The sequence below is a fragment of the Oenanthe melanoleuca genome, chromosome 3 (genome assembly GCF_029582105.1).
Source record: "Oenanthe melanoleuca isolate GR-GAL-2019-014 chromosome 3, OMel1.0, whole genome shotgun sequence".
Classification (NCBI taxonomy): domain Eukaryota; kingdom Metazoa; phylum Chordata; class Aves; order Passeriformes; family Muscicapidae; genus Oenanthe; species Oenanthe melanoleuca.
Genome location: NC_079336.1, coordinates 53558216 through 53578492, shown reverse-complemented (window position 1 = coordinate 53578492; position 20277 = coordinate 53558216). Strand labels below are relative to the sequence as shown.

The 20277-nt window shown below is 43.9% G+C and overlaps 1 protein-coding gene across 2 annotated transcripts; it reads left to right on the top strand.

Moving 5' to 3' along the window:
• Positions 1-10288: 10288 nt before the first annotated feature.
• SGK1 (serum/glucocorticoid regulated kinase 1) lies at positions 10289-18720 on the top strand. Of its 2 annotated transcripts, none has more exons than XM_056487245.1 (12): positions 10289-10705; positions 13283-13358; positions 13794-13869; positions 14314-14418; positions 14876-14959; positions 15062-15193; positions 15463-15575; positions 15772-15895; positions 16227-16322; positions 16436-16591; positions 16699-16788; positions 17476-18720. In XM_056487245.1, the coding sequence occupies exons 1-12, from the start codon at positions 10468-10470 to the stop codon at positions 17641-17643; spliced, it is 1458 nt and encodes a 485-aa protein (XP_056343220.1). In that variant the 5' UTR covers positions 10289-10467; the 3' UTR covers positions 17644-18720. The 2 variants fall into 2 exon arrangements, with proteins under 2 accessions (XP_056343220.1, XP_056343221.1); XM_056487246.1 differs by lacking the exon at positions 10289-10705 and adding an exon at positions 11577-13181.
• The last annotated feature ends 1557 nt before the right edge of the window (positions 18721-20277 follow it).

Sequence of the window (20277 nt, the reverse complement as noted above, 5' to 3'; positions counted from 1 at the left end):
GAAAGACCTGAGAGAGAAAATAAGGTGAAATGAAGAGGCAGATTAAGGCAAAAATATCACTCCAAGGAATAGTGGAAAGGTTGGAAAGAAGACAGAGGAAAAAAACAATGCTGAAAAAGAGGACATGACAAAGACCAAGGGAGCAGTGTAGGAAATTACACCATGACACTTTTGTTACACTGTGATCCAGATAAATGTACACCTAATGTGATCTACTTAGCAAATGGGGATGGGTCAAGTTTGAAATCATTTAAGCTAAGAAATTTCATTCTCTAGAGAGAGGAAAGCCAATGGCAAAAAGAGTCCTCCAAATAATTGTCTCGCTCTACATCACTGAGCATGTTGCTCAGGAGCTTTATGATGACAGCCCTTGAAATATATCTTTCATTATTTCAGTCTCTTTATAACTCTGCAGGAGAATTACATTTCTGTTTTGGAGTGGAAGGTCCAAAATATCCTCTGTTAGGGATTTTGTCTCAGCTTTCAGTGCTGCTCACTTGCACCAGCATACCCAAGCTCGCCTCTGCCTCCCAGCTGACTGAGGAATGACTTAATAAGGGGAATCAAATTTTCCATACAAGGACTTCCTCTAAAAATTACTTCATTGCATTGAGGGAGGGCAGTACAGTACCCTCCCCACAACTCTGCAAACATCTGACTGACAGCAACTTGCTCAAGAGAAAATGAACAAGCAGAACTTCACTTTACACAAGAAGAACTGTCACATTTTTGGGCTTTTTCCTTGGTTCTGGAAAAAAAAAAAAATCACATGACAAAACCAAAGGGTGAACAGCCCTGACATCACAAGGGTTGCAAGTGTACTCCAGACTATATAATGTTTATGGAAAGATGAGGGCTAAATTTCTATCCTGTCAAATCTGTGCATGGTAAAGAAATGCCTTGGCAGGCAGGGCCAGAAAGGGCTTGCATTGTGTTCACACCTTGCTGCTGTGCATATTTCCCTGGAGTTTTTGTAGCATAGATGTATCCCAGAGTTTTTTGGGGTAAAAGAGAACTAATTCCTCTCAGAAAACATGGCCTGGAAAATAGCTTTCTCTTTTTATAGAAGTCAGAGCATTGTTTGTTGATTCTTGAAGCCCAGAATGGCTCTACAGCACTGCTATTTCCGTGGGATGTTGTGTTTGTGCGACCTGCCTTCAGCTGTTGTGCCGTGTTGCTATGTGCAAAGGCTGACAGCTGGTGTGTTTCACTCCAAATTAGTGCCTGCCTTTCACTCTGGAATGAAATAATACCTAAAAGCAGGGCCAGGTTCCAGTTCTCTATGGAAATGCCCCCAAAACAAGTGAAAATACTACCAAAACACTTGCTTTGTACCCATTTCCTGATCAGTCACACGATACTTCCTCTTTCTATATGGAGTTCCCCACACACTCCCACATTAGTTCCCTTTTCTTTTTTTTTTTTTTTTCCCTTTCTTAGCAGTCTAAACATTTCGCATTGTGAAAAGAATTCAGCATCTCAGCAGTTCCACATTTCTTGTAAGCTGGCCCCACAGAAGTGTCAGGATGCTGAGCCATGCTCATGGATGATGGCATATAGCTGGAAGCCTGCATTTCCTCCTGTGGAGCCAACTCAGAGTAAAACAGGATTTTGAAATCTATTTAAAGACCTCCTGTGAAAATGATGGTGTCTCACGAAACAGGACTTTTTACAAGTTGATAGCTGTAATATATTGATAAAATAATTTTTAATCAGTTTAGCATTCTTAATTTGCTTAAAGAGCAATTTGAATTGCCTTTTTTTTCTAAGCAAAGGTTCTCATGGTCCAGAATCTCATCTCCAGCACTGGTTCACGTTAGACACAATTCAGAGGTGTCTTACAGTCTTTGACAGTACTAAAACTCCATGGAACATCTGCTGATGATCTAAAACAATAGCTGCAAAATTTTTCTGAGTAATCAGTAAAGCAAAAGAAACATAGAAATAAATGAAATAATATTCTCAAAACACTCTTGACAAAGGCGAGGGAACACCCAAAGCTTTGCTTCATTATAGGGTTTTTTGTGAATTTGAATTTTTTTAGCTGTGCTGCACCAGGTGATCCATTGATAGTTTTCAAAAAAACTAAGCAATCCCTGAATTAACAAGACTTTAAAGACACTGTTAAAGGCACAAGATACTGAGGAATGCTCAGAGAAGTTGATGCCCTTTCCTGGTAGCCAGAAATAGGCTTATACAACAAAGTGGGACCTGATGTATCAGTCTCATAATATTCTTCAGTATTTAAAAACACCACATCTGAGAATAAAAATGTATATAAAGAGAAAATACTCACCATATTAATAAAAAAATGTTGGTTCTCACAGTTTCTAACCTCATAATAGACTTTCCCCCACTCCAAGAACAAAACACATTTTCTATTGAGCTGTTTTTAAAAAATACGCTCACTAGTTCATTAGTCACAACTGTACATATATTTCAGTGAGCACAAATGCATGAATAGAAGTCATTTTATATTATCCTATGATTCAACTCACACAGCCAAAGTGGCTTGGAAGTTCACTAATTGTGGTTGCAGCACCTAAAGACAAATACACTTGAAATAATCAAGGAGAATGCTGTGGGGTTTCAGTACTTAACAGGCCTTTCATTGATGTGACCTGAGACTAGATGAAAGAGTTGTAAGTTCTATACACGCTGTTCAACACAGAAGAGTCAAACAAGATGGACTAAATATGTATTAAATTAAATGCACAATCACATATATATATATAATACTAAACATGAGAAAACTGTTGTCTGTAAAAAGTACTTCACAATGTTATCTCCAGACAAAGCTGAGCATACTTTACTACCCTGTACTATGTATTTTGAAACAGATACAGTGAAATCAAAATAGGATTAGGCAGATATAGAGTTACTACTCAGCTGAATCTAGCATATGCAGATCATTGGGTATTTCATATGTTTATACCTCAGTGACATTAACACTTTTTCTTCCTTTCTGAGAAATGTCTTTCCTTTCTGTGGCCCATGTCTGCCACTAAGGAACTCAAAACTGTGGATCAGGTCAAAAACAGAGTGCTAATTTCAAACCTCATGAAACTTGGGAGAAGGCAGCATTTGACTTTGATCCCAAGTCCAATGGTCGTGATATAAGCCACTCTTTTGAGTCAGTCTGAGTCAGTCACCAAAGGAGCAAAACTGCTGTCTAGTTTTGCTTTGTAAGAGGTGGGCTATATGTCCAATAAGTTGAGCATGGGATTAAAAGTCACAAGCCTCACAAAATGTTTATTCTATTTCAAGATCCTCATATGACAGTGACCCAAGTCATCTGACTTCCCCATCTCCTCATTCTTTAAAATGTCACTGTTAATATTTGCCTGTTTGAAGGTTTAAAGGGCTCAGGATAAAAGCATGCATAAGTGAAAATCTTTGCTGAGTGAAAATCATGAATAACAGCATTGGTAAGAGAGTTCCCTATAACTATAGAGAAGTCCACAGTGCTATGCTTTGCAAGTGACTAAATGCTGCCAATGGCAGCTAAATGATGCTTAGCCTTTCTGCATTCAAGCTTTAAATTTCCCCTCAGTGGTTCATCTGTCTACACTAGTGCTAGAACACCAAAGGCAGAAAGTCTTGTTTTCAATCTCCTATCTCATTGGACAGCACTTTGCTTAATCTCTTTATGCTTTAATTTCTTCACCTGGCACTTTATCTGTTTTTCTATAGAACTCCACTGTCAACAAAACAAGCTGCTTAGTAATGGTTCCTATATTGCAGCAAGCTAAGGCATGTTCACAACGAGTCAGAGTTCCAGGACTCAATTTTTCTGATGCTCTGTTAAAAACACAGGGACATGGTTGATTTTCTTTCTCATGTTCTTTCTTTTATAAAAAACCCCAAAACCTAAAATAAAATTCTGCAGCTTTATTAAATCTGTCCTGTGTGAAAGATGGAGGCATTATATCCAGCTAGGCAGAGAGGTGGTGTGGTCATCTCACTGAGGGTATAGAGATTAGTGTCACACTGAGAATTATGTACCAGCCACACTGCATTCACCAGCAATCCAATAAGCTAGACCTGCTCTTCCCCATTCCTGCATGCAAGCATTTTCTGAAAAAAAATACCATAGTGTAAGGTCCTGATGAGAGCATTACAGAGGTATCACAACTACTTGGAGCACGGCACACTTGCAAATCTGTATTTCTTTTTTTTTTTTTTTACAAGTTTAAAATAACAATGCAGGGAAGGTGTGTAAGATCAATAACACTATGCATTGCCCACTCCGTGGGCTGGGACTGTCTGCCTCCACTGCCTCCAGCTTGAGCTGTGCCAGCTGAAGAGGCTGTGCCCAGCTGCTCATCCCCTGGCTGACTAATGCAAGTCAGTGGGAGCTCCCACATGGAGATCTGCCGGCTGATCCAAGGGTTGGTAACACCCACCATGTGGGTGCTGATGAGCAGATGCAGATGCATGGGGCTGAGGAAGCCTTTGCTGAAGGCTGGAAAGGTCAGATACTCACAGCCTGTGGTCAACTGCATGACTGTGCATGGGTGGGTGTCTGTGCTTGTCAATCCTGATTCTTATCCTTGCACTGAATGAAAATTTGGAGATAGTCAAGTATGAGTTTAGAGGAAGAAACAAGAAATGTCAGAGGTAAAGTTGTTGGACCTGACATACATAGCAGCAGATGTAAGAGTTGTTGCACAGACAGCCAGGTTATATGTTCCAGCAACTTTTTTTGGTCTTGAAGTCTAGCAACCTATGGACAAAACACCTGAGCCTTTCTTTGTGGAGTCACACAAAGCATTTACAAAAAATTAAAGGCAACTTCCAGCAAAGTAAATAAAACCCTTATCAAAGTTTTCCATTTCACTTTAGGGATTAAGGTGTTAAAAAATGGACTAACTGGAACACTGTGAAGAGATTCACAGGGCAGTGAATGACTGAACAGGTCTGAAAATGGAATCTGGAATTGAAAAAGATAAATTAATGTTGGGAATGTTTATGGCTTTTTCTTTCTGTATCTGCCCATGAAACAGCTGTGGGACTTTGTGTTACTGTAATGTTCTTTGTGGTGAATGTGTGCTGTGGGAAAAGTACTTTCCTGGCATTTCCAACACATTGGATGGCTACAGTTGCCAGTTCAGTGTGAATATGGTTATATCTCCTTCCTTCCCCACAAATTCCTTCCTGGAATAACAGCCTTTTATGTGCCAGTGTTCCATGTCAATCATTTTTCACTGTGATGGGTGGCTCCTGCTGGGAAGGGAACCAGGGCTGTGGTAATATCAGATATCTCAGTACCATTTCTCCAAGGTACAGCAAATGCCTGCAGTGCCTGCTCTGGCTCTTGCCATCCAAAACTGTCTGTTAACAATGCATGTAATTGCACAAATAAGGTTGGTAGATGTGGAATATATATTGCTGTACAGTAATCTTAATCCAGATGCTAGAATAGGAGAAAGTTAGCTCTGCATTTAATTTTTGGTTCTGCCACAGATCTCCCTCAGATGAGACACATTGTCTACTCTGTGGTTCAATTCCCATCTTTGTAAAATAGAATTAATATTTTCACATCCCTCTAAGATGATATCAGGCACAATGCAAGGCAAGATAATGTCAATTAATTTCAAGAAACTGGTATGTCTTGTACAGCCACTGCAACACACAACCACACAGGGAAGCTGGAAGACAACATATATAATTCAACCTTGAAGAGCACTATGGAGAGTTACAACGTTACAAGTATTTTTTCAGGTTCATGACTAAATTGGACTAAGGTTGGGAATCTCTGGCTGACATATATGGTGTTTACACTTGCCACAGGATATTTTCTTTTATGAAAATACATATAGATCAGGAATAAAATGACCAGCTCTCTCAGAGTATGTTGACAAAATGATTCTCTAAAGTGATTCCACATTTTATACGTGTAAAGCTTCAGAAATAAGAAAAGAAACACTCATAATTCAAATCAGCCTCTACTTATCTGTGGGTTTCAGGACCCAGCTCCTTCAACTATACAGTAGACACTGCCTGATTCAGGCCACAGATACAGTGAATTGCCCTCGGGGTGCTTCTTTGTCTCTTCTGACCAAGGAATAGTCACCACATTTGGTGACTACATGCCTTACTTGAGTACCAAAACCTAAGGAAGGTAAATATATTATGAATTAATATGTAAATATTTTTACTCTATTTTGACCAGTCACCTAGGGCAAAGTTAACACTTCTTCCCTTGCTCTCTAGCTTAGACTGATTAATCTACACTCAGAAATACTGATTACCCCACATTTATCTGAAAGGAACCCAAGATGTCCTAAAATCATAAATCACTAAACACAAATTACTGCACTGTAGATAAAGCCCTATTCAGCATGCATATTTTGCATCCTCTGCCCAGGACACCTTTTAGCACTTCTTGAAAGAAAAGCTCCAACAAATAATAAGGAATATTGAAACTCAATATAGTGGCAAGAGACACAATGGTATCACCAAGAGGAAAAATATTGACACCTGGCAGTGTGCATCTTCCTTTATCAGACCTCTGTTTTCACATCGCCAAGAATCTGTTGTTTTGAGTTAAGGCCCAGCTGAACTACTCTCTAGCAAAAATTCCTCTCTTTGACAAATTCTCCCTCCATTTACATCATTTAGTATCTTATCTCTAAGGTTGCTGGAGGACTTAGAGGGTTAAAGAGATCTTTTCTTTTAAGATAACGAACCGATGATGACGACAATCATGATGATGGTGGTTTTGTATACACATAAAGGACATTGAGATATCGTGGTAGGCAACACCTAGTGGAACACTAGATGAAGAAATAAGGGGAAAAGAGATGACCCATAGCTAGCTTAGTTCAGCCGATATCTATTTCATGCAAGATGTGCAAGAAAACTTGTTCAGATTATGTCCTTGATAGAAAATACCTAAATGACCTTCTGCAGTTATCTATTAAAAACTAAAGTTTTTGAAGAAAAAATCTGAGTGCAAGAGTCAGCTGACAGTATATGCTTACACTGTTCATACTGGAGCTCCTCACATAGGGCTGCCTTGTGACCAAAGGAAACAAGCAGACTGAACTCAGCATCAGTAAGAATGTTCATTTTTCTCATGACTCATTTTTCATCACTTTTCCATCATATGTTTTCACCTCCTTTTCCATATTAGCACTATTAAGTTCTGATAAGACCGAATTCTGAGCAGTCACAGCACATTAAAGTTCATAACATCAATAATGAATTTAAGTAGCTGTCATCCAGTGCTGTTTTATGAGAACTCTAAGCTAGACAGACTATACAATATTGCAAGGACTTTTACTAACCTTGGGGTGGCACTCTCCCAGGAAGAACTCAGAGGAACACATACAAATACGCTTTTTCTGCTGTCATCCCTCTCCAACGGCTACAGGCTGAAATACCTGCAACATTCACTCATAAAGTCACACTTACAACAACTCTGTTAGACTCAAATCCATGTGCTGCAAATAAAATGGAGGTCAGGGCACTGTTTATCAGCTATTTTAACTAGAGGTCAATTCATCTAAAGAATGCTGTAATTTTCCACTGGTTTCTACAAGAATGGGAATTACTTTTTTCTCAGCACAGCCCTGCATCACTCTGTGATCCTGTGAGCTTAATCCCTTGGCACTAAAGCCTCTTATTGACAATGCAGTAAACCTGCTCTATAAGCATCAGAAAAGGGAAATAAAAGATGTTCCAAATTTTTATTTGACAAAATATGACACCGAAATCAATTAGATGTTTCCAGATCAATAGGGGCTTCAGTTAATAAACCTCCTGTCAACACAATGTCTAGCAAATCTGTTGACAGCGTTTGAAAGCTCCTGATTTAAAATCTCTCTTGGGATTGTTATTAAAGCTGTTACTCAGTTCCTTATCTGTTTGCTGCTACTCGTAGACACCATTTGTGGGGGCAGCCTGAAGGTCTTGACTGAAAGTTTTGGCTGTTGCACTTGAAACTTAATTACAAGGCTGGAGACTTTTTTGTTCAGGATTTACAGGAGGAAAACAAAGGCTTATGAAATTTTGCTTCAGAAGACAGATCATGTTCAGGAGTACCATTGTCTTCTGTAGGTGGGGGGCTGTGTCATTCCTGCAGTCCAAAGTCTGAACTTCATCTTTGTTTAATTAACCCAAAGCCAAATACTGCTGAAAATATTTGCAGAATTCGAAGAAGTTTCCTTCCAGAGTCAGCCAAGTAATTCTAGGAACCTGCTGCATCCTAGAGGTCTTGATTCAGCAAGATAAGTAAGCAGGAATTCATTTATTCAGCATTGAATTAATTGCCAAACTGAAGTTCAGAAGCTATCAGGGAATTTAATTCCTGAAGGATTGAGGCACTGAATTCTGCGTCGGACAATGAGGAACAGGACAGAATCAGAAGAGAGCTCACAGGTTCCATTTACCATGTGGGCTGCTGAAGCCTCTGACCTTCCTGAAGGGCAGGAGGGAGAAGTTTCTGTGTGCCCTGAAAGCAGTGTCAGGCAGGACCAACACCTACCTGCCTGCCCACCACAGATGAATAAGCCCTCCAAACAGCGAGGCTTTTCTAGGGAGATGAATTTACACAGCTCAGCTACTGCTGAATGTGTTTTGAATTACTTTGAGCAATACAGGCCCACGCTAGTGATGAGCTGTTGTTCCTTCTTTAAGATAAATCAATTCACATTCCTCCTGGCCTTACTTCAGGTATGTCCCAATCTCTGTGTCAGCAGGACCCTGGGGTGACCCATACCAGTAAGCCAGCATGTTGTGCCTGCTCTGCCCTCTGCATAAATCTCCCATGTTTCCAGCAGTCTGTGTCTTTCTGCAACTGCCCTAGCCTGGATGCAGGGCCCTGTTTTGGAGGCTGTCACCGTGAAGAGCTTCATGAGCATCTATTTAGCTAGAGCTACTTTTACATGGAATACAGTTACTTGGCAGAGTCAAATGCTTCACATTAGGTGTCTAATCAAATCAGGTCTCTTCCTTCTTGTCAGTGAGCAACAGTTCCTGGAGTTTTCTGAGCTGGTTAAACTCTGATACGGATGAAGTAGCATCATGCCACTCAGAAGGGCAGTATAAGATTGTCAGAAGGTCAGTATGGGCCCAAAGTCCATGCAGGTCAGTCAGGGTTATTGGGTTAGCTGGTCATTTATCATTATCTAACATTACATTATTACATGAGGAGGAAAGAACAGGCAACTCTTCAGTGATATGCTCCAACCCATCCCTGGATTACAGGAATTTGTGGTACAGGGATATTTCAGGTCAGACATGCTGCCTGTGTAGTTAAATCTTGCATGTTTTTTTCCTGCTGATTTGTCCATCAGTTCTTGAACTCACCCATTGTTTTGGAGTGTGCACATCCTGGGGCAAAGAGTTTTATAAACTTTTAATATTCTGTTTGTGGAGTCTCCCTTTTCCTTTTACTTTCAGCATCTACCTTCTTCTTTATTATTTTGCTCTGAAAAATTCTTAATTTAAAATGTCAGGACAGTTTGTAAATTTTTTAGACTGAGGTAGAAGAGTAGCATGAGTGTGGAACATCACTGTAATTCTCTGATTCTTTTCATGTATTTACTTTTTAGCTGTACAGCTCCAAACCATAGTCTGTACAAATTTTTGATACAATTTATTGAGATAGTCAGTGTCTGATGCTTGCACACATGACTTGGCATCTGAGAAATAAGATCTTCAATTACTTGTTTCTTGTTGTGTTCTCTTATGATTTTCAATTATTTGGGCTGCCCTCGTTGTAAGGAAAAGTTTTAAAACGCAACTTTGGGACACCCCGGGCTTTGGAGAACCCAGTCCATCAGCTTAAAACGCTGCGTTAGTTTTAACTAATAAAATAATAATAATATATCCTGGTGTCCCTTGGGTGGCATCGTCCCTTCCACGTTAAGAACATCGCCGCTGCGAGGCCCCTGGAGCGCGGGGAGGGTGCGGGAGCGGGCAGGTGGGTGCCGGCGCTCCGGAGGGACACGCTTCCCGCGCTGGGCGCGGCCGGGGTGCGCGGCGCCGGGCCGGGCGGCGGCGGACGGCGGGCGGCGGGGCAGCGGAGCGGCGCGGGCGGGGGGCGCCGCCGGGGCGCTGCCGGCGGAAGGCGCGGGGTGCCAGGTCGGAGCGGGGCGCCGGTCCCGCCCCGGCGCTATCCGGCCGGCGGGGAAGCCCGGCCGGTAGCCGCAGCCCCGCGCCCCCCGCGGGCAGCAGCGGCAGCCCCCGCCCCGCCGTGGCCCGTGCCGGAGGGCAGGGGAGGGGGCGCGGTGGGTGCGCGGCCGCTCGCAGCGCGCCCCGGGCGGGGAGCGTGGGCAGCGCGAGTTTCCGTGGGGCTGGGCCGCGGCCGGCAGGTCAGGGAGGGCCGGAGCGGCCCCCCCGCCCCGCTCCGCCCGTGCGTGTGTTTGTGTGCGCGCTGATTACAGTAATTTGGAGGGTGATGTTGCAACGGGGCAGAGTGTGCGGGGCGGCCCGTGCTGAACTTTATAACGCTCCCGCATGTCAGCCGCCCTCGATAGTGCGTCCATAAAGGGGTCAGCCGGAGCGCCGGCCGGCCTCGCCGCCCTCGCCGCCTCCCTCCTGCCCGCGGGCCGCCCGGCCAGGAAGGGGAGTTATTCGGGATTGCAGCAGCGGCCGGGAGCGGGAGCGCAGCCACAGCCGCCGCGCCGCCGCGCCGCGCTCGGGGTCCCGGCAGGCAGCAAGATGAGGGGCAAGGAGGAGAAGTCGTCCCTGAAAGGTGGGTTCGCCGCTCCGCCCTGGCAGGAGAATTTCTCCGCGGGGAAAAGAAGCCTCCCGGCAGCGATGCGGCGGGGTGCGTGCGGGGGACAGCCGAGGCAGCGCTCGGTACGAGCGGAGGCCAGGTGACTTGGCGAGAGCAGCCCGTGCAAAGAGAGCGACGCAGAGCGGGGACGAGAGCGCTGGCGCTGGTGTAGCCGGCTGGAGCGGGGGAGCCGGCGGGCGGCGCGGGGGGCCGCGGCTGAGCCGGGAGGGACGGCACTGGGTGTCAGCTCTGGCAAGCTGTGCAGAACTCGGGGTGGGTTGTGCCGGAGACTGCCCGCGGGCTGGGAGCCGCTTGTCTCTGTGTATAGCTGGCAGGAACGGGCCGGGGGGCATCGTCGTGTAGCCTGGAGATGCCAGGGGGTAGCGGGCAGGGGACGGGGACTCTGGTGACCCGCCAAACTGTGGGTCTCGAGTGGTTTTTAACAGTAGTACTCTGAAAACAGTAGGAAGGGGCAGAGAAAACTGTCTGCCTTTCAATCTATCAAGCTTTTTTTTTTTTTTTTTGAGTATATTTTTGAATCCCATACTTTATTGTGGGATTTTTTGTTTGTTTGTTTTTGTTCTCCACTTACATCAATGAGAGTGGCAACTTCTGTGTGCAACAGAGTTAGGAAAGCCACAAGTGAGAGAACCTAGAGCCCCGCCAGCTGGAGTCCGCATTTCCTTGCTTCTCCCGTCGCCGCTTCCTTCCCTGGCGCCGGCTACCTTCCACTTCCCCGCACCGGGACGACGGGGCCGGGCAAGGGCCCCTTGCTCCGGGAAGGACACCGGAGACTCGGAGCGGAGCCGGCAATCCTCCCTCTTTGCTTTTTCCCTATAAAGCCTTTGCAGCGCTTTTTAAAGACCTGTGCCCAGCTCGCAGGGGTCTCTCCGGGTCATCCGTCTTGCTGGCGGAGGTGAGCTGCTGCCTTTGACGGCTGCCGTGCTTGCCATCCCCCCCCGAGGCGGAGGGCCCAGGCATCTGCCAAGGGATGCCGCCCAGCGGCCGGCAGTGGTTGTAGGGGGAGGCAGCAGCAGCGGGTACAGACAAAAAAAATAAAGAGTAAAAAGACGGTCTCCAGGCGGGGGGAGGACGGGGGCAAGTTGCAGCTGGAACCTCTGGCCGCAACCCAGCGCCCTTCGTTCAGACAGCGAGGCGAAACACGCGCGTGAATAACAACAGCCCGTCGGGTGGAAAGTTCCAGCCGCCCGTAGGGCGCAGGAGCTCGGCGCCCCCCGGCCCCGCGCCAGGGCTGCGAGCGGGGATGCGCCCCGCCGGGGCAGCGCTCTCCGCGCCTTCCCTCGCAGGAGGGCCCGGCTGCATCCTTTCACCTTGGCCTTCGTGCATGCACCAGCGCTCCTGGGGCGCCCCCGGCGCGCCCGCAAGGAAGCGACTGAGCCATTAAATCCCGGGTACACGGTGTTCCCAAATGACCGTGTACAGTAAAAATCTGCAGAGCGGGGCTGCTTCCCCTTTTTTTTTTTTTTTTTCTTTTTTCTTCCCCCCTCCATTACTGCACTTCTCCAGGCCTCGGTCATCTCCCCACCTTTTCTAGAAGCAGATTTCTGCTCTCTCTTCCAAGTTCAGGGAACGGATTATTTTTTTCCCCCCATTTTTGGCAATAAAAAATACCTTTTTTTTTTTTCTTTTTTTATTATTATTTTTTAATTATTTTTTTTTCCCTTTTCCTTTTAGTTATATCCCAGCCAGGATCAGGGCAGTGCACAGAACGGAGAGTTGTTTGTTTTATTGAAAACTGGGCAGGAAATTTTGTTCTTCTGAGTCACTACGGCTCCTTCAGGGAAACATCAGCGCCCCTTATCACCGCTCAGCCGGTGCGGCGGGACCGAGAGCGGACGCAGGCTGTGGGGGTGGTGGTGGGGGGACACCCACACTTTCGGCAGAGGTGGTCGTCCTAAAGACAGGGCCAGATTTCAACTTTATATAACCGTAAAATAAGTAGGGCCGGATAAAAAAAAGGGGGGGAGGGGGAGAGAGGGAGCCGGGGTTACAGGAGTTTGCTGTCAAGGGAAAAAAAAAAAAAGGAATTTGATGCGTTTGCCTGTGGATGCTCGGCATCCTGAGGCAAGGTGCTGCGGGGGTTCTGTGGGGGGGCTCCCCTGAGGGTTGCGCCCGAGACAGGGCGGCGGTAAAGGCAGCGATGACTGCCTTTCCCTCCCACCCTCGGCATTCCCGAGGCGGCCACTGGCTGCCCCCCAAAGGACGGCCAGGGGGGTGCGATTGTCGCCGCCCCGCCCCAGTCCCGCCCATCACCGCCGCCACTTAAACGCCGCCGGGTGCTTCGCTCAGTCAGTGCTGTGCTAGGAGCTGGTGGTACTGTGCTCTCTCTGGTTATCTCCCTCTCGCTTCAAAATGACCGTGAAAGCAGCTGAAGCGTCTGGTCCTACCTTGACTTATTCGAAGATGAGAGGGATGGTGGCCATCCTCATCGGTGAGCGGCGTAGGGACTTCTTCGAAGATGCTCGAGGGGCTGTAGTTTTTTCTGTTAGGGCGGCTTAACGATTTTGTTTCTCCTTTTTTTTTTCTTTGTAGCTTTCATGAAGCAGAGAAGAATGGGACTAAACGACTTCATTCAGAAGATAGCCACCAACTCCTATGCATGCAAGCAGTAAGTATCAAAAATTTCGGGGGGATTTCAGTCACAAATATCACTAGGTATTGCGAGATCTAGTTTAAAAATAATGTTTGTTTACTGTAATTCCTCCGGCATTACTGTTACGGAAGAGTTTATTTGTCTTGTTGAGGTATTACTCACTTCGCAACAATCTCCGTGAGTTGGATTTGGGACAAATAAGTTGGAGATCTCTAGTGACCAGTCCCTACTATATGCTGTACTTAGCGCATAACTAAATTTCTTTGTATGATGGGACTTACTGCCTCTAGAAAAATTTTACTCCATAAGTCAAATAGATTGTTTTGGTTGCCTTCTGTAGTAGGCGCAACCAGATCTCCCTCTTCAGCGATACGTGCTTGCCCTCTGGCGGAAAAATCTGCCTGCTGCTCCTGGTAACTCTCCTAATCATGTGCTCTCTTATCCTTGCAGCCCTGAAGTTCAGTCTATCTTGAAAATCTCTCAGCCTCAAGAGCCTGAACTTATGAATGCTAATCCTTCTCCCCCGGTAAGTAGATTTTACTCAGTGTGACGTTTTTAGAACATCAATTCATCCACTAATAGAAGTGTAGTGAAATTAGCAGCATGACTATTGCATTAGTGCATGTCATAGCACACTAATATAAACAAGAAAGAGTAATCGGGTTAGACTGAAACTTTTGCATGTTTCAAACATGAAGAAGAAATGTTTAAAAAGTGTTATGAGTTGTTATTTCATTATGGAATGTGTTCAAGACTTCAACAACCACTGCTAAGTAAGCTATGGTTGTTAGACTCTACTTGACCAGTACCTCTCAGTTTAAGATATCTGTTAGAGATCAAGTTTAGTGGCAATAAGAGTGTTAATCTTTATTTTCAAGGTCACTCCACTTATGTTTTTAAAAAAGAGAAATTGTTGGGACTCTTACCGCTGAACTGTTTTAATGAATGTGGTATCTGTTTATTTTTCTAGCCCAGTCCTTCACAGCAGATTAATCTTGGCCCATCATCCAATCCACATGCCAAACCATCAGACTTTCATTTCTTAAAAGTGATCGGAAAAGGCAGTTTTGGGAAGGTAAGCGTAAATTTTTTTTTTTTTCATTTAAATTAATTTACACTTGAGTTCTTCTATGAAATACCAGAGAGTGGGGTTTTTACTGCCTTTGCTAAATGGTGGTCACTTAAACCAAACTTGAGTACATCCCGCTGCTCAGTGTGGGGAGAGGGAGCAGGAGCAGGGACTCTGCACTTAAATGAGTCATAGAAGAGCCAGGGAATTCAGTTCACTAGTGCTGTGAAGAATAGATATACTTTGCTTTTGGAAGAGAAAGAAACTAGACTTAGTATCCTTGGGCTAGATTAATCTGCCAGAATGGTAAGAGTGTCAGGCATTTCTGGCAAAGGGCTTACACATTGAATCTAGAGGGATGTAGCAGGTCTCAGCAGCTAACATAAAGGTTTGTTGCTGGTTGTGTTTACAAGTTGCTCTGTATTTCAGTAGTGCTCAGTTCTGCAATTTTATGCACTTTCAGGTCCTCCTTGCACGGCATAAGGCAGAAGAGCAGTTCTATGCTGTTAAAGTCCTGCAGAAAAAAGCAATCCTGAAGAAGAAGGAGGTAAGCTGCCTGTCACAATGCTATTGTAATGTGCATCAAAAATATTTTTACTGCAATTACTAAGCAAGTGTACTAAATATTGATGATTTCTGATGTTTTCAGGAGAAGCACATTATGTCAGAGCGCAATGTCTTGCTGAAAAATGTGAAACACCCCTTCCTGGTCGGGCTTCACTTTTCCTTCCAAACTGCAGACAAGTTGTATTTTGTCCTGGACTACATCAATGGTGGAGAGGTAAGCAGTAAGAAAATTGAATAGTATTTCCTATCATGTGCATGGTGGTAGGATAGACATTTTCACCCTTCCTTTTAAATATAAAAAAAGCTGTGCAGGAGAAGTTACTAGATTGAATACTTCTGCCTGCCAAGTTTTGAACTACCAAAGGATCGTTAGGCCATTTCCTGCTATTGTTCTCCTGTGCTATATATGTGGAGTCTAATTAAGTGCATTGTTAACAGGCTTTGGCGCCGTTTACACAACTTTGTTCTCTCTGTCTCCTGTAGTTGTTCTACCATCTCCAGAGGGAGCGTTGCTTCCTGGAGCCGAGAGCACGATTTTATGCTGCTGAAATTGCCAGTGCACTGGGCTATCTGCACTCCCTGAACATCGTTTATAGGTGAGCAATCTTGTTCAGTTTGTTATACATAAAAGGACATGTGCCTTGTTAAATAAGGATTGAAACATTCAGCTCAGTAGGACCTTGGAATTGCTTTTAATATTTTGTTGTGGCTTAGTGAACTGTAAACAGCTGCACCTAAAATATTCTCACTGCACCTCCTCTAACATTTATTTTCTTTCATCTCTTCCTACAGAGACTTGAAGCCAGAGAACATCCTGCTTGATTCACAGGGGCACATTGTCTTGACTGACTTTGGACTCTGCAAAGAAAACATAGAGCACAATGGCACAACCTCCACCTTCTGTGGCACACCAGAGGTATGTACGGCCAGCCCCCAGCCCCCCACTCTCAGAGCAACAGCAAGAGCTGTTCCCATCAGTGAAAACTGACTTCTCCTATATGTATGTAAGGCTGGTTACATGAGCAGGGGGCATTTTGGGCCCTTCTAATATAAGGCTACCACTGAGGACATGTAGGACACTTGCTGAGCAGGAGAGAGCAGCTCTCCAGCCATCTGCCTGTTTGTAGCTTTGCTTTAGCTTAGATATTGCTGGGATTCAGTAAGCTGCTTTCATTCATGAATGGAGAGGCTTTCTTGATTGTAAAGATCCCTATGGCTCACATGGCTCTTTCCCTTCTCTTACATAGTATCTTGCTCCTGAAGTTCTCCATAAGCAGCCCTATGACCGGACTGTGGACTGGTGGTGCCTTGGAGCAGTCCTGTACGAGATGCTTTATGGCTTGGTAAGCAACAAATCTTTCATGACAGATCAAACTAGCTTATTTGACCTTCCCCCACAAGAAACCCCATGCCTGCCTGTCAGCATCATTAACTCTCCCTTTTCTGTTTCCCACAGCCACCCTTCTACAGCAGGAACACCGCAGAAATGTACGACAATATCTTGAACAAACCCTTGCAGCTGAAGCCAAATATTACCAACTCAGCTAGACATCTCCTGGAAGGCCTCTTGCAGAAGGACAGGACAAAGAGACTCGGTGCCAAGGAGGACTTTGTAAGTGCAAACTGGCCAGTGTTCACATGCAGTGTGGGAAGATGACTGGGCCATACTGCTTACATTAGCTTGGGTCTGAATGAATCTATTTTTCTCTCTCTTAACAGATGGAGATTAAGAATCACATCTTCTTCTCCCCAATTAACTGGGATGATCTCATTAATAAGAAGATTACACCCCCTTTTAACCCAAATGTGGTATGTATCACTTCTAATTATAGAGTGCATGGAGAGTGTCTCTTTGCCCCTTGTCTGTGGATGGTGTCCAGGAGCCAGGGACAAGTGGCTGGATGGCTGTGTTTGGGGAACTTTCCTTCCCCTGTGTCTGTCCAAGCAAAGTTAATAATAGGTAGTAATTGACTTTCTGCTGACAATCCATCTAAATTTAGCTGGTATTTTTGTTGTCTCACATGCTTCATTTGCTTGGCAATTTTATAATAATCCCCAGCCTCCCCATTTTACCAAAGGGGATGTTAAGGTTTAGACAGCAAGTAGCTTCCCTAGGGCAGAGTTACAATTGGCTTGTCAGATACTAACATATAAAGTGAGGGATCAGGTTGTGGATGTTGTTCTCCATTGTTTCCTGAGCATTTTATAAATTTAATTTAAACTAGGAGATCAAAGTCCTCCCCTGCAAATTGCTGTGTGGCAGAGTGACATGTTTGCATTTAGCTTGTGTTGCATGAGCTAAGTGGGGGTGTAGCCATGCTGAGTCAAATCATCTTGTTTTCAATGAGAGAATGTGCAACAGGATACAAAAAAAGTCAAAACTGTCAAAGGCTGCTAAACAATGAGCCTGAGGCGATAACACTGTGAGTCTCTGTACAAGGGTGCTTATCTCCGAATTGAATTTGGGTCTAAATTCCTTTTCTGCTCTTTCCACAGAGTGGCCCCAGTGACCTTCGACACTTTGATCCGGAGTTTACAGATGAGCCAGTCCCTAACTCCATTGGCCAGTCCCCAGACAGCATCCTCATCACCGCCAGCGTCAAAGAAGCTGCTGAGGCTTTTTTGGGCTTCTCATATGCCCCACCCGTGGACTCTTTCTTGTGAACATTTTTCTTTTATTCTTTTTTTAATAATAATAACAACTATTATTTTTATTTTTTGTTTGGCCTTCTGGTGGAACTGCCAGTTGACCCGTCACCTTGAAAGAATTTGCACATTTCCACCATGGCAGCTTTGCAGCCTTAATTTCAACTACACTGTTTGCTGGAAGCTTTTTTGAAGAGCACATCACTCTCTAAATGAGCTTTACAGGCTTTTCATTTCCATTTGTTCTTCCCCCAAAGTGGTGCTGTCTCCTTGGGAAAGAGAAAACAGAATGACTGCTGCCATTGACTGCTACGGCAGATTGTAGGAGTAAGAACAATCGGTTTTGTAATCGTGCTTGAAAAGCCTTGCCTGAAGATCTATCTGAAGGTGATAAGGATTTTATGAAATGTGCCTTTTTTCTGATGAGATCTTGTGAGCTCCAAAGCTTTCCCTGTTGCAGAGTGTGTTTCTCAGTTCATTTATGTGGGTTTACTATGTGAACAAATGGTATGCGTGTGGTCTGCGTACTACAGATGGACTTAGTTTAAAGCATCAGTGTGACACTTGCAGGATACCACAATGTGGGGCATTGTTTGTTTCTTCCATATTTGGAAGATAAATTAAGTGTAATTTTGAAATTTCTTTTGTAAATCTATACTGTCAACTAAAATTATTGAAATGGGCTCACAATTACTTGTATCCAAATGCTTGAAGAAAGCATTGCTGCTATGAAAAAAGATTTCTATTTTTAGAAAGGGTTTTTATGGACCAAAATGCCCCAGCTGCAGTCGGTCAAAGCTGTTGGTTTTTTTTGTTTTTTTTTTTTTTTTTTCTCCTCATTCTTTTAGTTTAAAATCTATCATATGTAAAATGGGCATTATTTATGGTCTTGGGGTTTGAGGGATTTTCATTCCTGATTGTATGTATTGTAAAGATCTGTACATTCAGTTGTAACTCTAGATGTATATTTAAACTGACTTACTTGTAATGTATACCATCATTGTAATGTAATATAATTAACATGGTTATATGTATCATATTTTTTGTGACCAGACCCATAGGTTTGCAGTAAAATCCTGAAAATACTTCCATAAACTCTGTCTTATTTTAAAACACAAGTTTTAGAAAGATTTAAAAAATAGTTAAAAATAAATCCAAGCTGCCAATCAGCTAAGATAATTTTGCTTAGGTGTGTGATGGTTATTCCATCAAACTGCACCCACGGAAGTCTTGCCATGGATACAACTTGGCAAAGTACATAGATACGACTTGGTCTTCCAACTGTGTGTGGTAAGAGTGGTTGTGTATCAGTGTAGGAATTCTTTCATGATACAAATGTTCCCATTTCCCCAAAACAAGTTTCTCTGCCTCAAGGAAAGTGAAGGTACTTCTCTCTGGTGTGTACAAAGCACCTTACAGTTGAATTATGTCCTTAGGTAACAAAGACAGATATTTTAGCATGGTGTTGCAGACATACACTAGAAACAGGCTATGATGAGATGGATGGAAACAGCCACTATTGGGAGTCCATCCTGGAGCATCTAACCTTGCTGCTGTCCACTGTACCCCAAGTTTACCAGTATTCCAAAATCTATTCAGGAGCTGGGTTTCACCCACTGATTATATGCTTTTTTCTGGGGTAAAACTAAACTTAAATGGTTTTTTATTACTAGTACTACTACCAGATGGCCTTCAAGAGAGACTTTTGGCCAAGAATTAAGATAACCACTTCTTCTGGGGTGATCCAATTCAGTTTCTTTTGTGTGGTGATGTATGGCTTTTTCCTCTGAGGAACAGAGCATCTGCACCTTCTTTACAGCTTCCATTATCCACTGGGTACTTCAGTTGGTGGTCTTAGCAATTCTGAGAATCCAAATGAGCAGTTGCTGAAAAAAGTTGGACAGTCAATGTTGCTCAGGCTGCTGTGGTAACAGCAGTGTAAGCAGATCTTTAATGGGGGTGGTATTTCTGTTCATTACATTTCTGAGATAAAAGCCTGCAGTAATTTTCCAGCTTTTATTATCTGTTCTATGTAGGAACAGAAAAACGTGTATGGCTCTAGCTATAAACTGTTTCTGGGAGACCACACTCAGAGCAGAAAATGCTGATTTATAGCAGCCAAGAAACCTTTCAGATCCCATTATTATCTGAAAGAGATGCAGTCACCTCCTCCTCAAACTCCCAACAAACTCTGAAATTCATGCATTCAATAACTCCTTGAATAGTGTACTGACAGGCTCTGCAAAGTCTTCCACTGCTAAAATGTTCCTGAAACATCTTTTGTGCTGATGACTTGTAGGCTAGAGATGTTAAAATATATAGTGTTAATTTGTCTCTACAGAAAATGAAACTGTACTTGCTAAGCAACCAAGCTGTGCATTCACATTATCTTTGCCTCACATTTCCGAGTCATGAGCAAGGTGTTGTGTGCAGATACACGAGCAGAGAACTGCAGCTCCAGGGTAACTGAACATTAAGCACCACCTTTCGTTTTTAAGGAAAACAACCCGCTGGAGTAATTAACAATGAAGAAGTATAAAACTTCAGTGACTCAAAGGTGTACATCATGTGCTTTTCATCTCTGCCAAGACGTAGGGTATTATTTAAATGGGTTCCTTTTAAAAAACAATGTCTGATTGTAATTCTGACTGT